We start from the raw sequence: 19,462 nt of genomic DNA on the forward strand, positions 1-19,462 counted from the left end.
TTCTGTATAACAGACACATTTACATGCTACTATTCAGCAGAATAAAAAATGAATGAGCAGAGTAATGCCGCATACACACGACCGGACTTTCCGGCAGACTAGGTCCGACGGGATCAGTCCGTCAGACAATCTGATCGTATAGTCAGCTAGTCTGACTGCTTTTTTTAAAAAAAAATCAGACAAACCTAGAAATAGAACATGTTTCAAATCTATCTGACAGACTCAAGTCCGACGGACTAAAAATTGGGAAAACCGCTTGTCTGTGTGCTGGTCCGACGGACCAAATACGATGCAAGTGCAGCTATTGGCTACTGGCTATTGAACTTCCTTGTTTAGTCCCGTTTATGTCATCACATTCAAAACTAATGTACTTTCGAACGGACTTAGTACAGTCATGTGTGGCCAAGTCCGCTCGTTCAGAAAGGCGACCTCCGCCAAAAGTCCATTGAAAAGTCCGGTCGTGTGTACGCGGCATTACATGAGAACCTTATTCTAAAGGATATGACAGGCTTCAGAAGTATGAATGTTTGCCAGGCCCAGCATTTACCTTTTGGTAGAAGTAGCTCCATCCTGACTGTGTTGCAGCAGGTCTCACATGTTTTAAAGTCATCTTTATTCCTTTAGTAATGAAAAATACAGTTGTAACATCATTTATAAAAAATAAATAAAAAAATATATAAAAACACCAACCAACATTGAAGATTTGGAGTTTTAGGCTGGATAAAAGTATATTTAAAGCAAGCCCCCTGTTTTTTAAATTAGGGTTAAAAATTCTGTCTTTTTCTTAGAGCTTGTTTTTGCCATCAACAGGAAGGGAGAGGATATCTTTTCAATATGAGGAAAGTACCCTCTTAGACAGTCGTCAACTGTCTGTCCCCATGGTAAGACTTTCTTAATATTCATGTTCTGGTGGCAACTTGGATTTACACTCACCTTCATTTCTGGAGACGGTGATCAAGACAATTAGAGAGCATGAAACTCTTTGCTGGTGGCCATACACACTTTGATTTTATTAACTGATCAATGTGCAATTCAATCAAAGTGATCAAATTAAAAAGGCATAACTTCCATTCCAATAAATTTTGGTTCCTTTTAGATCGGATTCCATTAAACTAGGGATATGCAATTAGCGGGCCTCCAGCTGTTGCAGAAGTACAAGTCCCGTGAGACATAGCAAGATTACGTCAACCACAAGCATGACACCCAGACTCAGAGACATGAGGGGACTTGTAGTTTTACAACAGCTGGAGGTCCGCCGATTGCATATTCCTGAATTAAACTGAGTCAATTGGCCAGGGTGGAAAATTATTAATCGTGTTGAATCGAACTGCAGCACTGATATGCTTTGTTCATGAATTCAATCATATTTCAATTGTTCAGATTATTAACCACTTCAATACAGGGCACTTAAACACCTTCCTGCCCAGACCAATTTTGAGCTTTCAGCGCTGTTGCACTTTGAATGACAATTGCGCGGTCATGCTACACTGTACCCAAATGAAATTTTTATCATTTTTTTCCCACAAATAGAGCTTTCTTTTGGTGGTATTTGATCACCTCTACGGTTTTTATTTTTTGCGCTACAAATAAAAAAATACCGAAAATTTTGAAAAAAAAAAGTTTTTTTTTGTTTCAGTTTCAAAACTTTGTATATAAGAACGTTTTCTCCTTCACTGATGGGCACTGATGGGGCTACACTGATGGGCACTGATAAGGCGGCACTGATGGGCACCAATGAAGTGGCACTGATATGTGGCACTGATAGGCGGCACTGATGGGCGACACGGATGGGCGACACGGATGGGCGACACGGACGGACACTGATAGGTGGCACAAATTGGCACTGATAGCTGGCACGGATTGGCATGGATGGGCGACATAGATGGGCGGCAAAGATGGGCATGGATAGGCGGCACAGATGGGCATGGGTGGGCATGGATAGGCGGCACAGGTGGGCACTGATAGGCAGCACAGGTGGGCACTGATAGGTGGCACAGGTGGGCACTCATAGGTGGCACAGGTGGGCACTCATAGGCGGCATTGGTGTTATACTATAGTAATGGATGCCAATCAGTGCCAAACAATAATGCATGCCAATCAGTGATGCCCATTGTGGGCACTGACTGGCATCCATTATGGGCACTGATTGGCACCCATTGTGCTGACTGGCATCCCTGGTGGTCTAGGGAGGATTACCTTTTCCCTGGTGGTCTGGTGGCGTCCCTGGTGGTCCAGTGTGGGCATCCTCGGCGGGGCTGTGCTGATAATCGATCCACACAGACCCCCCCTGTCAGAGGAGCAGCCGATCGGCTCTCCTCTACTCGCGTCTGACAGACGCGAGTGAGCGAAAGCCGACCCCCGGCTCTTCCCATTTACACTGTGATCAGCCGTGATTGGACACGGCTGATCACGTGGTAAAGAGTCTCCGTCGGAGACTCTTTACCGAGATCGTAGTTGCCGGGTGTCAGACTGACACCCCGCAACAACGATCGCCGCGATGCGCGCCCCCAGGGGCGCGCAGCGGCTCATAATCCTGATCACGTCATATGACGTCCGGTCAGGATTATGCAACCACTTTGCAGCCGTCAATTGCCTATAGGGCGGGCGGCAAGTGGTTAAATTGTATGGTGAAAAACTTCCCTGTGTGTCATAGCTATCAAAGTTGTTGACTATAGATTCATTATTCCTGTTGGGAGAGATTAAATGAGTGAGTGAGTGAAATATTTGTATAGTGCACAACGCGAACTGAATCGCCTCAAGGCGCTGTGAAGAGCTTAGTTGTCCAACTTGTAGAAGAGGAAGGTCTTGAGTTTTTTCCTAAAGGCCTGGTGGTTTTCTTCCAGGCGGATGTTGGTTGGTAGCGCATTCCATAGCCGTGGTCCTTGGACAGTGAATGGAAATGGAAAAGATTGAATATTTATTTAAGTGTATAAGGCCATCATAACATGGACAGAGATAGCAATAAAAACCTGACAGGGACTATAACCTCTCCCTTTTTGCTCTTTTAACAACCCCAAAAATAGATTCTAATAATTTTATGTGGTGAAGCGCAACACTATCAACAGTTAAAAATAAAGTAAAATATTTAATAAAGAATAAATTAAAAAAATAAAATAAAATAAAGTCCAGTCCAAATCAAACAAATGTATCTAAAAATGTATCAAAATATCATCCGGCAACCAGTGCTTCTATTGACAAAGTATCAGGCTCTATTCACACCTGAGCGTATCGATTACTGGCTTTTTCTGGCTTTTTTACAAGCTTTTTTTTAAAAGCATTTTTAGAAGTGTATTACAAGCGTTTTACAGCTTCAGGCTTTTTTGTTTAGCCAATAGAAATCACAAGGGGGGGGGGGGGGGGAATTAGAGGTGGAGAGTGTGTTTTTTACAAGCATTTTACGAGCGATGTGAAGAGGGAGCCATTAAAATGAATGAGATTTTGGTTGTTGGGCATTTTACAAGCTGAGAAATGCTCAAATTGTGAACAGGTGGCCATTGAAATGGATGGGATTTTGCTTGTACCACCGTAGCGGTGGTGTGATGTCACAGACTTGACTCCTCCTTACTAAACGGAGGAGGGCGTAATGCATCTAGGAAGGAGGAGCCGAGTCTGTGACATCACACCACCGCTACGGTCGAGTCTAAAGAGGTGAGCTGGCTGTTGAAAGTACTATACAAGCGCATGTTGTTTTATCTCTTGTAGTGTTTTGTAAATGAGTGGGAACAATAAAACTGTTTATATGGAGAACACTACGGGGTTGCTTTTTTGGCCCATATTATATACGGTGGAGTTTGAGAGAGGAGGAAGAGTCGGGAGACATGGCTAATTGTCAATATGTAGGGAGTGGAGTGAGGAGGTGGCTGTCTGGAGTATATGGTTGGATGATACTGAAAGGTGTTTTATTATACAGCACGAGGTGAGCAGGCATTACAGCCGGTGGTGGATTATTTGTCACAAGAAGTTTGATACATTATTCACACAAGAAGTTTGATACATTATTCACACAAAAAGTTTGATACATTGTTCACACAAGAAGTTTGATAGATTGTTCACACAAGACGTTTGAGCCCTTGTACACACGGTTTGACATTCTGACAACAAAATCCGTCGGAATTTTTTCCGACGGATTTTGGCCGAAACTAGTGTTGCATACACACAGTCGGACAAAGTTGTCGGAAAATCCGATCGTTCGGAACGTGATGACGTTCGTTCGTTGCGACGGGCTAGTAGCCAATAGCTTTCGTCTTGTAATTTGATCTGAGCATGCCTGGCACTTTGTCCCATCGGAATTCCCTACAAACGATCAGACAAAGTCAGATCAGATCCTGTTGTCAGAAAATGTTATATCCAGCTCTCAAACTTTGTTGGTCGGACATTCCGAACGGAAAAAATCCGATAGAGCCCACACACAGTCAGATTATCCGACAACACGGTCTGATCGGACATTTTCCATCGGAATTTCTGACCGGGTGTACAAGGGCTTATACATTGTTCACACAAGAAGTTTGATACATTCTTCACACAAGAAGTTTGATACATTCTTCACACAAGAAGTTTGATACATTCTTCACACAAGAAGTTTGATACATTCTTCACACAAGAAGTTTGATCGTTTGTCAAAAGGAGCACTTGGGTGCTGGACAAAGTTTTTGATACATTTTTGATACATTTGTTGGATTTGGACTGGGCTTTATTTTTAACTGTTGTTAGTGTTGCGCTTCGCTATATAAAATAAACATTATATATTTTTGGGGTGAGGTGAATACACCTGAAAGCGTCACAGCTGGCAACACATGATATGAAAGAGGAACTGCAGTCTGCTCACATAATTTGTAATAAAAACATATTTGCCATTCTGAAGCTTCCCTCCAATCACTTTGCATATTATTTTATATATACTGTGATTCAAGTACATTGCCAAATATGCTGCAGAAATCTCTCTCCACTGGCTGCAACTGTTTTAACTGTGGGCAGCTGAAGCTGCTGCCTGTTCACTTCCCGGATTTATTCAGACACACCTTCAGCTCTGCAGCTCTCATTGGCCCTCTTATGGCTCATCCCTCCCTCTCTTTCTGGCAAACTCCCATGAGAGTGAGAGAGAGATCTGTGCATGATGTCATAAGCCTAGGCGTATTACCAGACAAGAAACATGAAGGTATTTACTGACAGAAAAAAAAAACGTTTTACTATCCAAAGTTAAAACAACAAGGGCAGAAGATTCAATAGATGGAAAGTTGAAAAAAAAAATAACGCTTTACGTTTAATATTTTCACAGCACAATTTAGAATAGTTCTTTTTATTTTAATAGGATTTGCAGCGCTGGATGTGTTAATTTACTATGTTTAACAAGCCAACTGCATGCAACAAATGCCTTTTCAGTTTGTTCTCTAGATTTTCTTCTATAGTTTTTATTTAAGGCAATGCAGGGCAAAACAACAGATTATTTTAAAGCACCCATTCTCAGCTGCACATACAGTACTTTACATCCGCTCTCCCATTGTTCCATTCAGCCACCAAAAGTGAGGAAAGGAAGCCCAGCACAAGCTCTGATTTGTCCTTGTGAGAGTTTACACAAGGTGAGGGCTCTCTCTCCATCTCTGTGGGATCACCAAGCTACACTGCTGTCACGTGAGGGGGTAGCGAGAGAGCCACAAGCTCCCATATATTATTTAAATTGGGGCACTAAAGAAAATATGAGTATGAGCTGCTGGGCATGGAACATGTTGATTTCTCCTGCTTGGGCAAAGCAAATGTTTGCTTTAAATGGTCAGTCCATCCTAAAACATTATTTCAGATTTTGTTAGATACTGGAAAGTGATAGACAAACACAAAGTGGCACATAATTGGGAAGTGGAAAAAAAAACAATAAATGTTTTTCATTTTTTTTACATATATGAAAAGTGTGGCATGCATTTGTATTCAGCCCCCTTTACTCTGATACCTCAAACTAAAATCTAGTGGAACCAATTGCTTTCAGAAGTCACCTAATTGGTAAATAGAGTCCACCTGTGTGTAATTGAATCTAAGCATAAATACAGCTGTTCTGTGAAGTCCGCAGAGGTTAGTGAACAAACAGCACCATGAAGGCCACAAGGAACACACCAGACAGGTCAGAACTCTATTTACTTATTAGGGATAAAGTTGTGGAGAAGTTTAAAACATGGTTAGGTTATAAGAAGAAAAAAAAACCCAAGCTTTGAACATCTCATGTAGCACTGTTCCATACATCATCTGAAAATGGAAAGAATATGACACAACTGCAAACCTGCAAGACATGGCCATCCACCTAACCTGACAGGCATTAATCAGAGAAGCAGTCAAGAGGCCCATGGTAACATGGTGGTGGCAGCATTATGTTGTGGGGATGCTTTTCAGCAGGGACAGGGAAGCTGGTCAGAGTTGATGGGAAGACGGATGGAGCCAAATACAGGGCAAAACCTGCAAAAGACTTGAGACTAGGGCGGAGGTTCACCTTCCAGCAGGACAACTACCTTAAATATACAGCCAGAGGTACAATTGAATGATTTAGAGCAAAGCATATTCATGTGTTAGAATGGCCCAGTCAAAGTCCAGACTTAAAACCAATTGAGAATCTGTGGCAAGAATTGAAAATTGCTGTTTACAGATGCTTTCCATCCAATCTGACAGAGCTTGAGCTATTTTGCAAAGAATGGGCAAAAATATCACTCTCTAGATGTGCAAAGCTGGTAGAGACATCCCCAAAAAGACTTGCAGCTGTACTTGCAGCGAAAGGTGGTTCTACAAAGTATTGACTGGGGGGGCTGAATACAAATGCACACCACACTTTTCAGATGTTTATTTGTAAAAAAAAAAAAATATTGAAAAGCGTTTATCCTTTTCCTTTCATTTCACAATTATGTGCCACTATGTGTTGGTCTATCACATAAAATCCCAATAAAAGACATTTACGTTTTTGGTTATAACATGACAAAATGTGGAAAGTTTCAAGGGGTATGAATACTTTCAAGGCACTGTAATAATAATCTCCTTGATGTAATATTAAAACAATGAAAGTAGCCCTAGACACATATAATTTAATTTGACTTGCTAGTGGACTGACTCTGTAAAGACAGGTCCTATTTCACTCCATAATAGCAATTCTTACCAGCTGTGAAAACATTTTTATCCATGAAACAATACATACATGTCAAAGACTGAACCAGGACCCTCAATATCCGGCCATTCAAACTCGTCTGGACATCCCACCGTCCTACAAGGGGTCCGGATGTAGTAAAAAAGTCCAGGCCACTCCTTGCAAAGCTTCTCCATAATGGAAAGGATTGTTAATTTAAAATCCCAGAGAGGCCCAAAATCTGCATTTAAAAAAGAATTCAATTAGAATTTTCGAATAACCGTAAATTAACTTTATTTACACAGTATGTACACAGGGCCAGAAAGAATTCTGAAACGTGTGAGTTATAATGCTGCCTGTAGTTGAACTGGACACTAGCAAAACAAAAAAAGTTGTAAGCAAGGGATCTGCTTGCAGCTCAAATAGTAGCTTGAAGGACCTTATGTATGAAGCTGGCATCAGATGAGGCTTGAACATTCCCCTTGTAAACCTTAGAGAACACCCGAACCGATGACCAGGTGGCAGACTTGCAAGAAGCCTGATGTTGAAAAGCCCTTACTAATTTGGTGGAGTGCACTTTAACAGGGAAATGTAGAGCTTAATCTTTAAGTCCATAGGCTTCAACCGTAAGCTGCCTGAGCCACCTGGAAGTGGTGGAACAAAGGGCAGGTCCCTTATGGTGACCTTCTGAAATGATGAAAACAATGACAGTCAGTCTAAAAGAAGATGTAGCCAAGAGATCAACTTAAACAGCTTGATGGTATGTGGATTTCCTTGCTTTTAAGAGCATAGGATTAAGCGAATCACATAGACTATAATCCCTAAGGAACTGGGTTCCAACAGCCAAGCCTTCAATGCCAGATTATGAAGCAGTGAAAGAGCCAGGAGACTGCCAGGAATTTGATGAAGTCTGAGTACCACATTCACCTGGGTCAGTCTGGTACAATGAGAATCACTGATATGCCTTTCTCCCTAGATATTTCAGAGCAGACGAGGCGGGAGCTTCAGAAGAGCAATGGAGAAGATCAGGTTGAACTGATTCCACAAAGTCACCAGAGCATCCTCAGCTATGGCTACAGGATCCCTAGACCTGCAAACAAGCTTGCAGAGTTTGTTGTTGAATCTGGAAGCCAGAAGTTACATATTGAGTGTTACCCACTGGTGAGAGAGGACCTGAAAAACCTCAAGACGAAAAGACCATTTTCCTGAGTCCAGACAATGTTGATTGAGGTAGCTGGTCTGCCAATTTTCCATGCCTGGAAGGTGCATGGCAGACAGTGCTGTAGTGCTGTTCCAACCAAGTATAATCTGATTGGCTTCCCTTTCAGTCGCAAGCCTTGTGGTTCCTCCCAGATGCCACTGCTGTGCCACTGTCTGACTGAATCCAGTTTGGATGACCTTGCAGCCAAGAGGTGAAGCATAGAAGGGGTAACCAAATCACTCATAGCTCCAGTATGTTGACCAGGAGAAAAGTTTCCTCTGGTGACCTGGTCCCTTGTATAGGATTCCTCCCCAGCCTGTCAGGCTGGTATCTCTGGAGAGAATCTTCCAGACCAGGGGAACAAAGTATTTCCCTGATTCCAGGGCTGGATTTGTAGAGTCACCAAGATAGAGGCAACCGAGTCCTGGGTATCAGGAAAATTGGTGAATCCAGAGATTGGTAAATACTGCAGGTGCGGCGCACAAACCAAAGGAAAGGGATATAAACTAGTAGTGTTGTGTGCCCAAAGCAAAATGCAGGTAACATTGCATGTACCCATGTTTCCAGCGCATCAATTAAGCATCTTTGATGTACACAGAGTCCTAAAAATCTCAAGAATGTAGGAAAGTGATGACTGACCTGGTCTATTCAATGTGAAATTTTTGCAATCAAGTAAAAATATTGATCAGTTTTAAATCCATAATGGGGTAAATGTCACTTTTTGTCTTGAAAACCGTGAATAGGTTTCCTTATATGGATACTATGCCCTTCAACCATGCATCTGAGATGATTTTAGTCCAAGTGGTTGCAAAAGCTAAAGAAATGGGGGCATTACCTCATTGTGAAATGACTGGAAGATTTGGGCATCCAAGGCTTACAATGGAACTGCATCCTAAGACTTGGACTTGAACTTGGATGTCTTAGAGGAAACAAAATTAACTTGTTGAAGCTTCAGAAGAAGCTTTCCAGCTTGAGGCTTAGAGTTCTTTATTTAAGGGGCAAAGGGGTATTCTTTCCTCCAGTGACATAAAGTTGTCAAGTAAGGAACGAAAAAGACATTCTCCATTGAAAGGCATAGGCAGTAGGCCTTTTTTGCTTGTTGTTAAGCAGACCAACCACAAGCCAAAGAGTACCCCACATATGTACAGACTCATTCTGGATATAAGACATACAATATCCGCAAGCCCATGAACACAGGATTATAGGGCAACAGGAATGAGTTCTAATTGTTGCAAAATGGAATGATGATTGAGGATCATTTCAGGTGCCCTAGTCATTTTCTTGATCTATAACCCCCAAGGTTTGCCAAATGGACATGACAGCAATGACGGGCTGCAGTGCAGGGCCTGCCAGATATAAAAGGGACTTGGAAAGGGTTTTCAGTCTCTTGTCAATCAAATCCTTAAACATTGGAATGTCCTTTACAAGAATATTCAATGTTTTGTTAAACCAAGAAATGGCTGGGTCCACAATGGGAAGAGTCCACTTGTTAAGAAACATCTCCTAAAAGGGTATTGCTCAGCAAAAAAACGTTTGGGAAATGAAAATAGCTTGTCAGAATTAAACCAGTCACCATATTAGGCAGGTTACATTAGTGAGTATACTGGGAACATTTTCACAGGTTGGGTGTCATGGTTATGCAGTGATCTTCCTGTGTTTGCTTACCTTCCCCCATGTCTTCAGACTAAGAAGCTAGCCACTTCCACCTGGTGGTTTTTATAACCTCTCCTCTAAGCATGGCTCCACCCAAGGCCCTATCAGGGAGCCCTATATTAACCTGTGCACTGCAGGCCTCAGTGCTGATCAACCATTGTGTATTCTTTGTGTGTTAGCTTCCTGTTTCCTGCCGTGTGCTCTGCTACTGTTTTCCGTTACCGACTTTGGCGTGTCTTGACTATCCTTGTTTGCCTGTGATCCTGACCTTTTGGCGTGTACCCGACTATTCTTGTCTGCTCGTGGCCCCGACCTTGGCTTTGTCCCTCTCCATCCCTATCCTCCTGTTGCCTACTGTGGGTGTGAGCTGGGGGACCCTGGGGGTCGCGACCTGGAGCCAGTTGCAGCCAAGTCCATCCTCACCACTAGAGGCTCTGGTGAACACCTGCTGGCTCTTAGACTCCGCGCCCCAGGGAATCTTACGCTCTAACCCCAGTGGGATCTGTCCCCTGTCTGCAGCAATCAGCCATAGGGTCCACCACCTTGCGGTGCACTCCTGATCTCTACGGTGTGCACCTGTCACCTCGCCTCAAGGTGACCTGACATTGGGGACTTTTAAGGGAGCCCTGACTGGTGGTTTTATAGAATTCACACATATGTTGCTCTAAATACAGACACACTTGGTAGAGATGTACTAAAACTAGTGCACACATAATCCGGTGCAGCAGTGCATAGTGACCAATCGGCTTCTAGTTGTTATTGTCAAAGATTCATTGAACAAGCTGAAGTTAGAAGCTGATTGGTTATTATGCACCACTGCTTTAGATTCTGTGTGCACCAATTTTAGTAAATCTCCCCCGTTGTGTCATTAAGAATTGAACCTGCTTAGACACAAACTCATCCAGAGAATATGAGTTACAATTCTCCTTTTCCTCAGCTGAGGGAGCAACAATAATTCCTCCTGGATAAGGCTGATGAGGAAGCAATGCATGATGGAGCTGGGAAAGATTTTGAGGCATGTTTGGACTCAAGCAGGGGGCAAGTGTCCAGACAGCCAATATCATGTCCCTAGGTAGAGATACTGTAAGTGGATCATAAGCTAGAAAGGCCCACAGGACTGTTTTCCTTGGGCTTATGATCTGCCAGTATGTAAAAGTGTGCAATTTCCAGTAATGGTTAAAGACCTATTCTGCTTTAACCAAGTAACTTGTAGGCAACAGCATGGAGGATTGACCCTTAATTGTTGTGAGAACCTGGGGATGAATTACCTCATGCTGAATAGGGGAGAGACAGAAAAAAATATGTGCAAGTGAGCGACAAGCTAAAGGTGGTGCAGCATTAGGAATTAGGCCACAGGGGCCAGTGTGGAGCAGAAACTTTGGAAAAGTGCCCCAGTGCTGTGCTCCCAGAGCACAGAAACTCCTGAGCATTGACCCAGTAGGGGAATGTAGCAGGAGAAAGAATAGCACGCACCTGGTTGCATGCAACACGTGTTTCAGAGATATTTTATCAGAATACTTGTGTCATATACAATGTGTGGCTGCACAAAATCTCTACAGTATTAAATGTGTAAAGGGATGTAACACACGAGAGGCTCCACAAAAAAGGGGCAAGACTCTAGTATCTATCGCAGAGGTGGCATGAACAGCACCCTACGCCAAACAAGGTACTGGAATATGCCAATGCAGGGCCCAGTGAACATGTTACATTCCAGACATTCACCTCTCAGGTGGGCATGCTTCCAAGGGAGTCTTCAGGGACAGTATTATACCAGTGGATGTATCACAGTGCTTTCTGTGGCTAAGACAATACATCAGGTGTATGGAGCTCAAGCCCAAAGGTACCATGACAGGCAAGGCAGGGTCCAGAAGAGGCCTCCAAGGCAGCGCCAAGGATCCGACAATCCATAAACCTGCAAAATTATCTCTTATGCCTCTGCAGAAAATTAAGAATCTTGCTTTTTGAATAAAAGTACTAACAAAAAAAATGTAGAGGGAAATCGGTTTTATTTTCTCTGACAAGAAAAGATGTCCATTCTACTAGGACACTAACAAAAAACTGAAGCATGATGACCATTTGTGTGTCACTATCTGATGCTCCTTGAGGCAGAAGTTTAACCCATACATCTCAGACTTCCTCCTGACCTGTGTCCCTTAATAAACAATGAATAAAACTGGATTTACAGATTCACAGCTTATTTTGATCCTAAGTCAGTTCCTAGTACTAGAGCCTGGAGTCACAACATCACATTTGCTGGAGCTTAATGCACAATGTAGTTTAATTTGTTAGACTGTTGACTGTTAGTCATATATGTGGCGCTCTACGAGAAATATTATTTTTTACTGACTACTTCCCAACATCTCCTGTATTGTGGAAGATCTAGCAAGATAACATTATGTCTGGGCTTCCTTGCTGAAGTTAATGAGTCATACAATAAATGTCCTGCATACAAAAATATCATCAATTTTGAAAACTGTTCAGATTTCCCCATATAGGCTTAAGGCAATCATAAAATAGCTGATATTTGTAAGTCATATACATTTTTGTAATAACTGCAGTATTGGATTTTGTGGTAGAATTCAATTAATGCTGTACTGCTTATGTATAAACTGGCGTTTACTACCAGGAATTGTCCTAAGAAGATAGCATTTGGAGGCCCAGTAATAACACTTGTTCTCCCTTATATGGTGCATTGCCAATGCTGCTGACTACTACTGCTTAATTTGGGTTTGAATATTGTCCCTTTATTCTTTTGGACCTATCTTTTCATTTTGTTTACCCATTCTCGACTCTACCATGCACTACCTTGACTATGTACTGCTATGAGCATACAGTATATACCACCCTGTTATTTGCTATTATTGTACATTGTTTTCAATAAAGTAACATTCAGATTGTTAAAAAATAAAAGTACAGGTGTGCTATATGTCAAAAAGTATGTAGACATCCCTCAAAATTGTTGGGTTCAGCAGTTTACCGTAAAGGGCATGGTTAATTCTTCAACATACAGTGCATAGATATTTTAGACAATTGTGGAGTACAACCTTAAAGCCCTTTTCTGTTTTGACATGACTCCGCACAAAGCCAGGTCAATAAAAATATAGTTTGATAAGTTTTGTGTGGAGGACTCAAGTTTGGGATAAATTGCAACACAAATGTTAGCCCAATGTAAGAATTTTACCTTAAAATGCACTTCTGGCTAAATGTACACAAATTCCTACAAAATCGATCCAAAATCTTGTGGATAACCTTCGCTGAAGATAGGGACTGTTATAGCCAGAAAGGGAGAGGTGATGCAACTCCATAACAAAGTTTATGGTTTTTTAAGATGTTCAAGAAGCTCATATAAATAGTGTACTTGGTAATGATCTAGTTTCCAAAAGACCTGTGGTTAATGTGAATTTTAAGTTATATATATATGAAAATAATATTTTTAACCATGCCAATGACTTCTGTCCAAGGATGCATTAAGGTTATCCATGATGCCTTTTGTGGACCTATGCACAGTCAGATGGTGATCTGAAAACTATTAATTTTTAATCAATACATTTTAAAATAGAGATAACTTAATATTGGAACTCACCATTGGGTTTTTTGGGTCTTCGACTTCGAATCTCAAGGTAACTGTCAGCTCTCTGGTTATTCTCTTTGATCATCAGTGGTTTTCCATTGTTCACTAGAAGAAAGTTGCCTTTTCCCACCCAATGGGTAGTGTAGAAGGAGCATGATTTCACCATGAGTCTGAAATGTAAATTTACTAAACTTGGTAGCCATAATTTATATTTATATTTATATATGTTAATACTACAGTTCAAAGCTTGTCTTTAAATTAATTGATATCAACAGTCTTCTGAAACATGACAAAGCATGCTAAAGCTAGATTTTAAAAATGGCCACAAATGATGCAACGTTAGCAGAGTTAATAAGCAGTTAGCAAAAGCTATGCAAAAAGTCTACTGCTCAAAAGAAATCTACATCACAATTTAGTACCAGTAAGCATTAATAGGTTTTTATAATTACCGTATACCTTTGAAAAAATCCTTCTGGAATTTGTGGAGAAAAGTAAACTCTAACATATATGTCCTCACTGTGATCTCCACCCCACCGTTCAGTAACTTCCATCAAGATGTTGAGATATGTTGGGAAAAGATAGCACATCTCCTTTGGCGAACTTCTTACAGACCATGGATTCCCAGGTACAAATTCTTGGGCTCTTGGGTTGAGGTCCTTTATGTTTCTCACAGGCATACAGATCTGGAAGTGGACTAAGAGACTTATCAACTTAGCATCTTCTCTCAAATTTCCCAACAAATCATGGAAGAGATCCTTCGTGTCCCTCAGAGGGAGATTTTCTAGCTGGTGTTTAACAAGTACCCTAATAGCTTGCAAGCGAAGCATGGCCTTGGAGCGTAGCATTTCTTGCCATTTTAGAACATCACGCTTAAAGGATCTTTCTGAAACTAGAACTTCAGCTGGTATTCTCTCTAGTTGTTTGGCAAGGTCATGCCTAACCAGCATCTGGAATATAATAAAGTAACCAAATGCAAGGCGTTAATGAGCAAGAGGTAGTATTAGAATAAAAATGGGTCATACTTTAAAGAAAACACGTACATAGTAATAAAAATTAAATCAAACCTTGAAGACAGTTATGAGGAATGATGGTTTCAAAAAGACAGTGTTAAGTAAAGACTTAATGTCCTCATACCAGACAATGAGACCAATTCGATGGAGGTACCGTAAAATATCTTTGAGAAGTTCTTTATCCAAGTCACTGTGATCATTTCTAAGTAAAATTTCACTCAGAAGATGATCCAAATCCATTATGCCTGAAGAACAAATAGCATAAATATTGTATTACCTGAACATAAACTCATGAGCAGTGGTAACTTTCTAAAATTAATTTAACAGGTGATCAAGCAGCTTAAAGTGATACTAAACACACACTGTTTAATTTACATTATCCCTTCTCTTTTTGTATGTGGCACTGTAATTATTTTAAAAATTAGAATTATTTATTATTTTAATAAAATTCATTTCTAAGTATTTTTCTCCTAATCGATGGGGACATGGACAAAAGGTAGACATAGAGAACAGAAGGATCAACCAGGATTTTTTTGTGCAGAATACAGAAATGAATCTCATAGTGACTGAGTATGAACATAATGTAATAAAGCATTTATTGATAGTTTTTATGATGTGGGTTTAGTGACATTTTAAATACAGAACAGCTGCAGTTTCATCCACAAAATGCAGGACCAGCATAATTCCAGAGTGTATTGCAAATAAATATACCATATGGTCAAATGTTTGTGGTCACCTAACCATCACATCTAATAAGGAATTTGTGCTCCGCCCAATTCATTCAGATCAGTTTAATCTCTGTTTTCAATTTTTTTTATAGAAGATTAACACTTCAGTGTTATCGTCTATTACTAAACACACAACAAATTTTTTGACCCCTGCACGATAGAAGGTTAAATTTGCATATGTTGTATACTCTCTAAAGGCAGATTGCTATTTGGTTCCTAACCACATTCCTCTGAATCCTGGGCCCCATTTGAACCATAATTAGGCATTCTCCCATTGCAAATAAAGGCTGCATATAATGTATTCAATTCATTTTATTTATTAAACCACCTTAAAAATAAGAAAAAAGCTCAGTCGCTATTGATAGCACTGGTCTAAAATCTCATGCATCCACCTCTCTGCTTTTGTTGACAGCAGTAGCCCATCATACCCATCAGCACACACCCATTATTTATTCAATAATATGAAACACTGCTGAAGTCTGTACTTTCTATGTATTTATGCACTGCATTTTAAAGTGGTATTATACACAAAAGCAACATTTATTATATTGCAGCCTACCAGATTGTAGATGTGATGGCCATATTTGTTTCCTTTTTTAGGCTTTCTTACTTCCATTTTTATCTGGTGATCTGGCCAATAAGTCTGTTGATTTTAACCACTTGCCGACCAGCAGCTGCAGTTTTACTGAGGCAGAATGGCACGGCTGGGCGTAACGACATTATGTAATGTCGCTTCACCCTGTGACCACTAGGGGTGCACGTGCTGCTCTCCCCCGGAGCTGATGCGAGTGTCGGCGGTCACGATCACTGCCGGGCTCCTGCGATCGCTGCTGACACACCGAGAACCCGGGATCTGTGTGTGTAAACACACAGTTTCCGGTTCTCTGAGGGGAAAAGAGACAGATTGTCTGTTCATACAGAGTATGAACAGTGATCTGTCATCTCTCCTACACAGTCCCCTCCCCCTTCCAATAGAACACACACTAGGAAACACAATTAACCCCTTGATCGCCATCTAGTGTTAACCCCTTCCCTGCCAGTGACATTTTTACAGTAATCAGTGCAATTGTTATCATATGTATATATATATGAATATCAACCGAAAAAAACCCCAAAAAAACATGATGCAAATGTTATAAATTGAGTTGCAGTTTAGTGAGTAAAATAAGTATATGATCCCCTACCAACCAAAAATAATTTTGGCTTTCACAGACTGGCTACAATATGTGCTCATGTGGTACACAGATTAGTCCTGTCAATGTAAGAAGGTGCTCCTAACGACAACTCGTTATGTGTATTGAAGACACCTGTCCACAGAATCTCTTTCTCCCATTCTAACCTCACCATCATGGACAAGAGATGTCAAAGAACGTCAGGAACAATATTTGTTAACCTGCACAAGGCTGGAATGGGCTACAAGACCATCAGAAAGAAGCTTGGTGAGAAGGAGACAATTGTTTGAGCAATTATTCGCAAATGGAAGAAATACAAAATAACCATCAACCACCCTCAGCCTGGAGCTCCATTTAAGATTTCACTTCATGTGGTAAGGATGATCATGAGAAAAGTGAGGGATCAGCCCAAAACTACACTAGAGGAGCTTGTGAATGATCTCAAGTCAGTTGGGACCACAGTCACCACACAAACCATTGGTAACACAATACGCCACCATGGATTGAAATCCTGCAGCGCCCACAGGGTCCCCCTCCTTAAGAAGGCACATGTACAGTCCCATCTGAAGTTCTCCAAATTAACATCTAAATGCTTAAGAGAAGGATTTGGAGAAAGTACTGTGGTCAGATGAGACCAAAATTCAGCTCTCTGGCATTAACCTGACTTGCCGTATTCGGAGGAAGAAAAATGCTGACTATGACCCTAAGAACACCATGCCTACAGTCAAGCATGGAGGTGGAAACATTATGCGTTGGGGCTGTTTCTCTGTTAAAGGTATAGGCAGACTTTGTCGCATTGAGGGGCCAATGGACTGGGCCATGTAGGGCTGATGCACACAGAAGGCTTTTATATCTTAATGCATAGATTGCATTAAGCAAAAACACCTTCTGCCTTTACAATCACTTTAATGCTATAGAAAGTTTATTGAGGAAGCAGAAATTTTGAGTTGCCAAATGACAGCCAAGAAACCTTAAGGATTTAGAGAAGATCTGTAGACCAAAATGCCTCCTGAGATATGTGCACACCTGGTAACCAACTACAAGAAACATCTTACCTTTGTCCTTGCTAGCAAGTGTTTTTCCACCAAGTACTAAGTTATGTTTTGCTAGGGAATCAAATGATTTTACTCACTGAACTGCAACTCATTTATAACATGTGTTTTTTCTGGAGTTTTGGTTGATATTCTGTCTAATGTTTTACAATAGACCTATGATAACAATTATAGACCCTTTATTTCTTTGTAAGTAGGCAAACTTGCAACCAATCCACTCTAATACAATGTGACACACTCTTCACCATCTACATTCCGCTATATGCAAATAGTGCCCTTTGCCTGATGGGACCACACTCACCAAATAGAGATGAGCCCCTTGGCATATACCAAGGTAGGTCTCAGAGGCTTGTTCCACAGCTCTGTTGTGCGTAGAAATATCCTTTACTTGTTGCAGCCCTTATAATACCTTACATTTAGAGTGGCAGCGAGTCAGCAGATGATCCCGGTGGCCAGGAGGGGCACTGCAAATGTCTCTCTGTTTGAATCCTTCCAGGTATGAGAGCGGTGCTGTGGACCTCTATTATAAAGGCTGCAACAAGTAAAGGATATTGCTACATTCAGCAGAGCTGCGGAGCAAGCCTTTGAGACTTACCTTGGTATTTACCAGGAAGGTCATCTCTATTTGGCGACTATTATAATTTTGCATGGACTTTTTCTTGTTTAATTACCGTTTTCATTTATTTGTTAGCTTTGCACAGTTTTTTCACATAGGGAAAACGCAGCTTTACATCAGATTGTTTTTTTTGCTAATGTTAGTACATTATACAAACTGAAGCTACCCGTATTAGTACTATTATTATCCAGGTCTCCCAATTGTTATGTTAAATTTTTGGTTTTGGGTTTAATACCTCTTCAATTTGAGTGGCTCACAAAATAATAAATGGTGGGTGGACCATTGTTATATGATTTTTCATCTATTCTTTTTTGCATTTAAATTGTTAGGTATTTTATCTAGAGAAAAATACCCTCCCTAGAGAATAAGTTTATTTAACTACCTGACATCTGCGCTATGGCCAAAAGACGGCCACAGCACGGATGTGAATTTCCGGGAGGCCGTCATATGACGGCCTCCCCTGTGCACGTTCCCTGCATTCGCCCTGTAGGGCGTGCTCGGAGCGCGCTGTGATCATCAAGTCACTGAGACTCGGGTGATCACCGATCTGAGTTAACATGTGATCAGCTGTCAGCCAATGACAGCTGATCACATGATGTAAACAAAAGCTCAGTGATCTTTTTTTCTCCTCACGCTGACAGCGGAGGAGAAAAAAAAAGCCGATCACCGGCTTATCTTAAAGGGACATCGGTCTCTAAGAGGAAGAGGCAATTATGCCTCATTTATACTGACCAACAGTGCCCACAAGTGCCACCTATCAATGCCCACAAGTGCAACCTATTGATGCCCACAAGTGCCACCTATCGATGCCCACAAGTGCCACCTATCAATGCCCACCAGTGGTGCCAATCAGTGCCACCTAGAAGTGCTGCCTATCAGTGTACTCGATCAGTGCCCATCACTGCCACCCATCAGTGCCCATCACTACCACCCATCAGTGCCACCTATCGTTGCCCATCAGTGCCGTCTCATCAGCGTACATCACTGACAGACAAAAATTACCCATTATAACATTTTAAAACAAAAAACAACTACATTTTTTTTTTATTCTGTCTTTTTAATAAAATTTAAAAAAAAAAGCAGAGGTGATCAAATACCACCAAAAGAAAGCTCTATTTGGGAGAAAAAAATTATAAAAATGTAATTTGGGTAAGTGTTGTATGACCGCGCAATTGTCATTCAAAGTGCGACAGCACTGAAAGCTGAAAATTGGTCTGGATAGAAGGGGTTGCCCAGTAAGCAAGTGGTTAAACAATGGGTATATTGAATGAAGGATTCATAGGGTACTGGAATGAGGAGTACAATTTATGTTATAGAAAACAAAATGCCATTTTAGTTTTAGTTGTATTTTCATCATCTGAATTTA

At 41.1% G+C, this 19,462-nt stretch overlaps 1 protein-coding gene across 1 annotated transcript in view; it reads right to left on the minus strand.

The window, feature by feature from the left end:
- LOC143935204 (malignant fibrous histiocytoma-amplified sequence 1 homolog) overlaps positions 1 to 19,462 on the minus strand; it is a 72,736-nt gene that overhangs the window by 4,733 nt on the left and 48,541 nt on the right. The window contains exons 5-9 of the mRNA XM_077458894.1: positions 14,583 to 14,773; positions 13,975 to 14,465; positions 13,531 to 13,688; positions 7,166 to 7,334; positions 548 to 618 (exon numbers count right to left, since the gene is read on the minus strand). Coding sequence (XP_077315020.1) covers positions 548 to 618; positions 7,166 to 7,334; positions 13,531 to 13,688; positions 13,975 to 14,465; positions 14,583 to 14,773 — 1,080 coding nt within the window. The remainder of the gene's footprint in view (positions 1 to 547; positions 619 to 7,165; positions 7,335 to 13,530; positions 13,689 to 13,974; positions 14,466 to 14,582; positions 14,774 to 19,462) is intronic.

The sequence above is a fragment of the Lithobates pipiens genome, unplaced genomic scaffold (genome assembly GCF_037356315.1).
Source record: "Lithobates pipiens isolate NorthernLeopardFrog02 unplaced genomic scaffold, aLitPip1_a1.2 Scaffold_10, whole genome shotgun sequence".
In the NCBI taxonomy this organism is placed as follows: domain Eukaryota; kingdom Metazoa; phylum Chordata; class Amphibia; order Anura; family Ranidae; genus Lithobates; species Lithobates pipiens.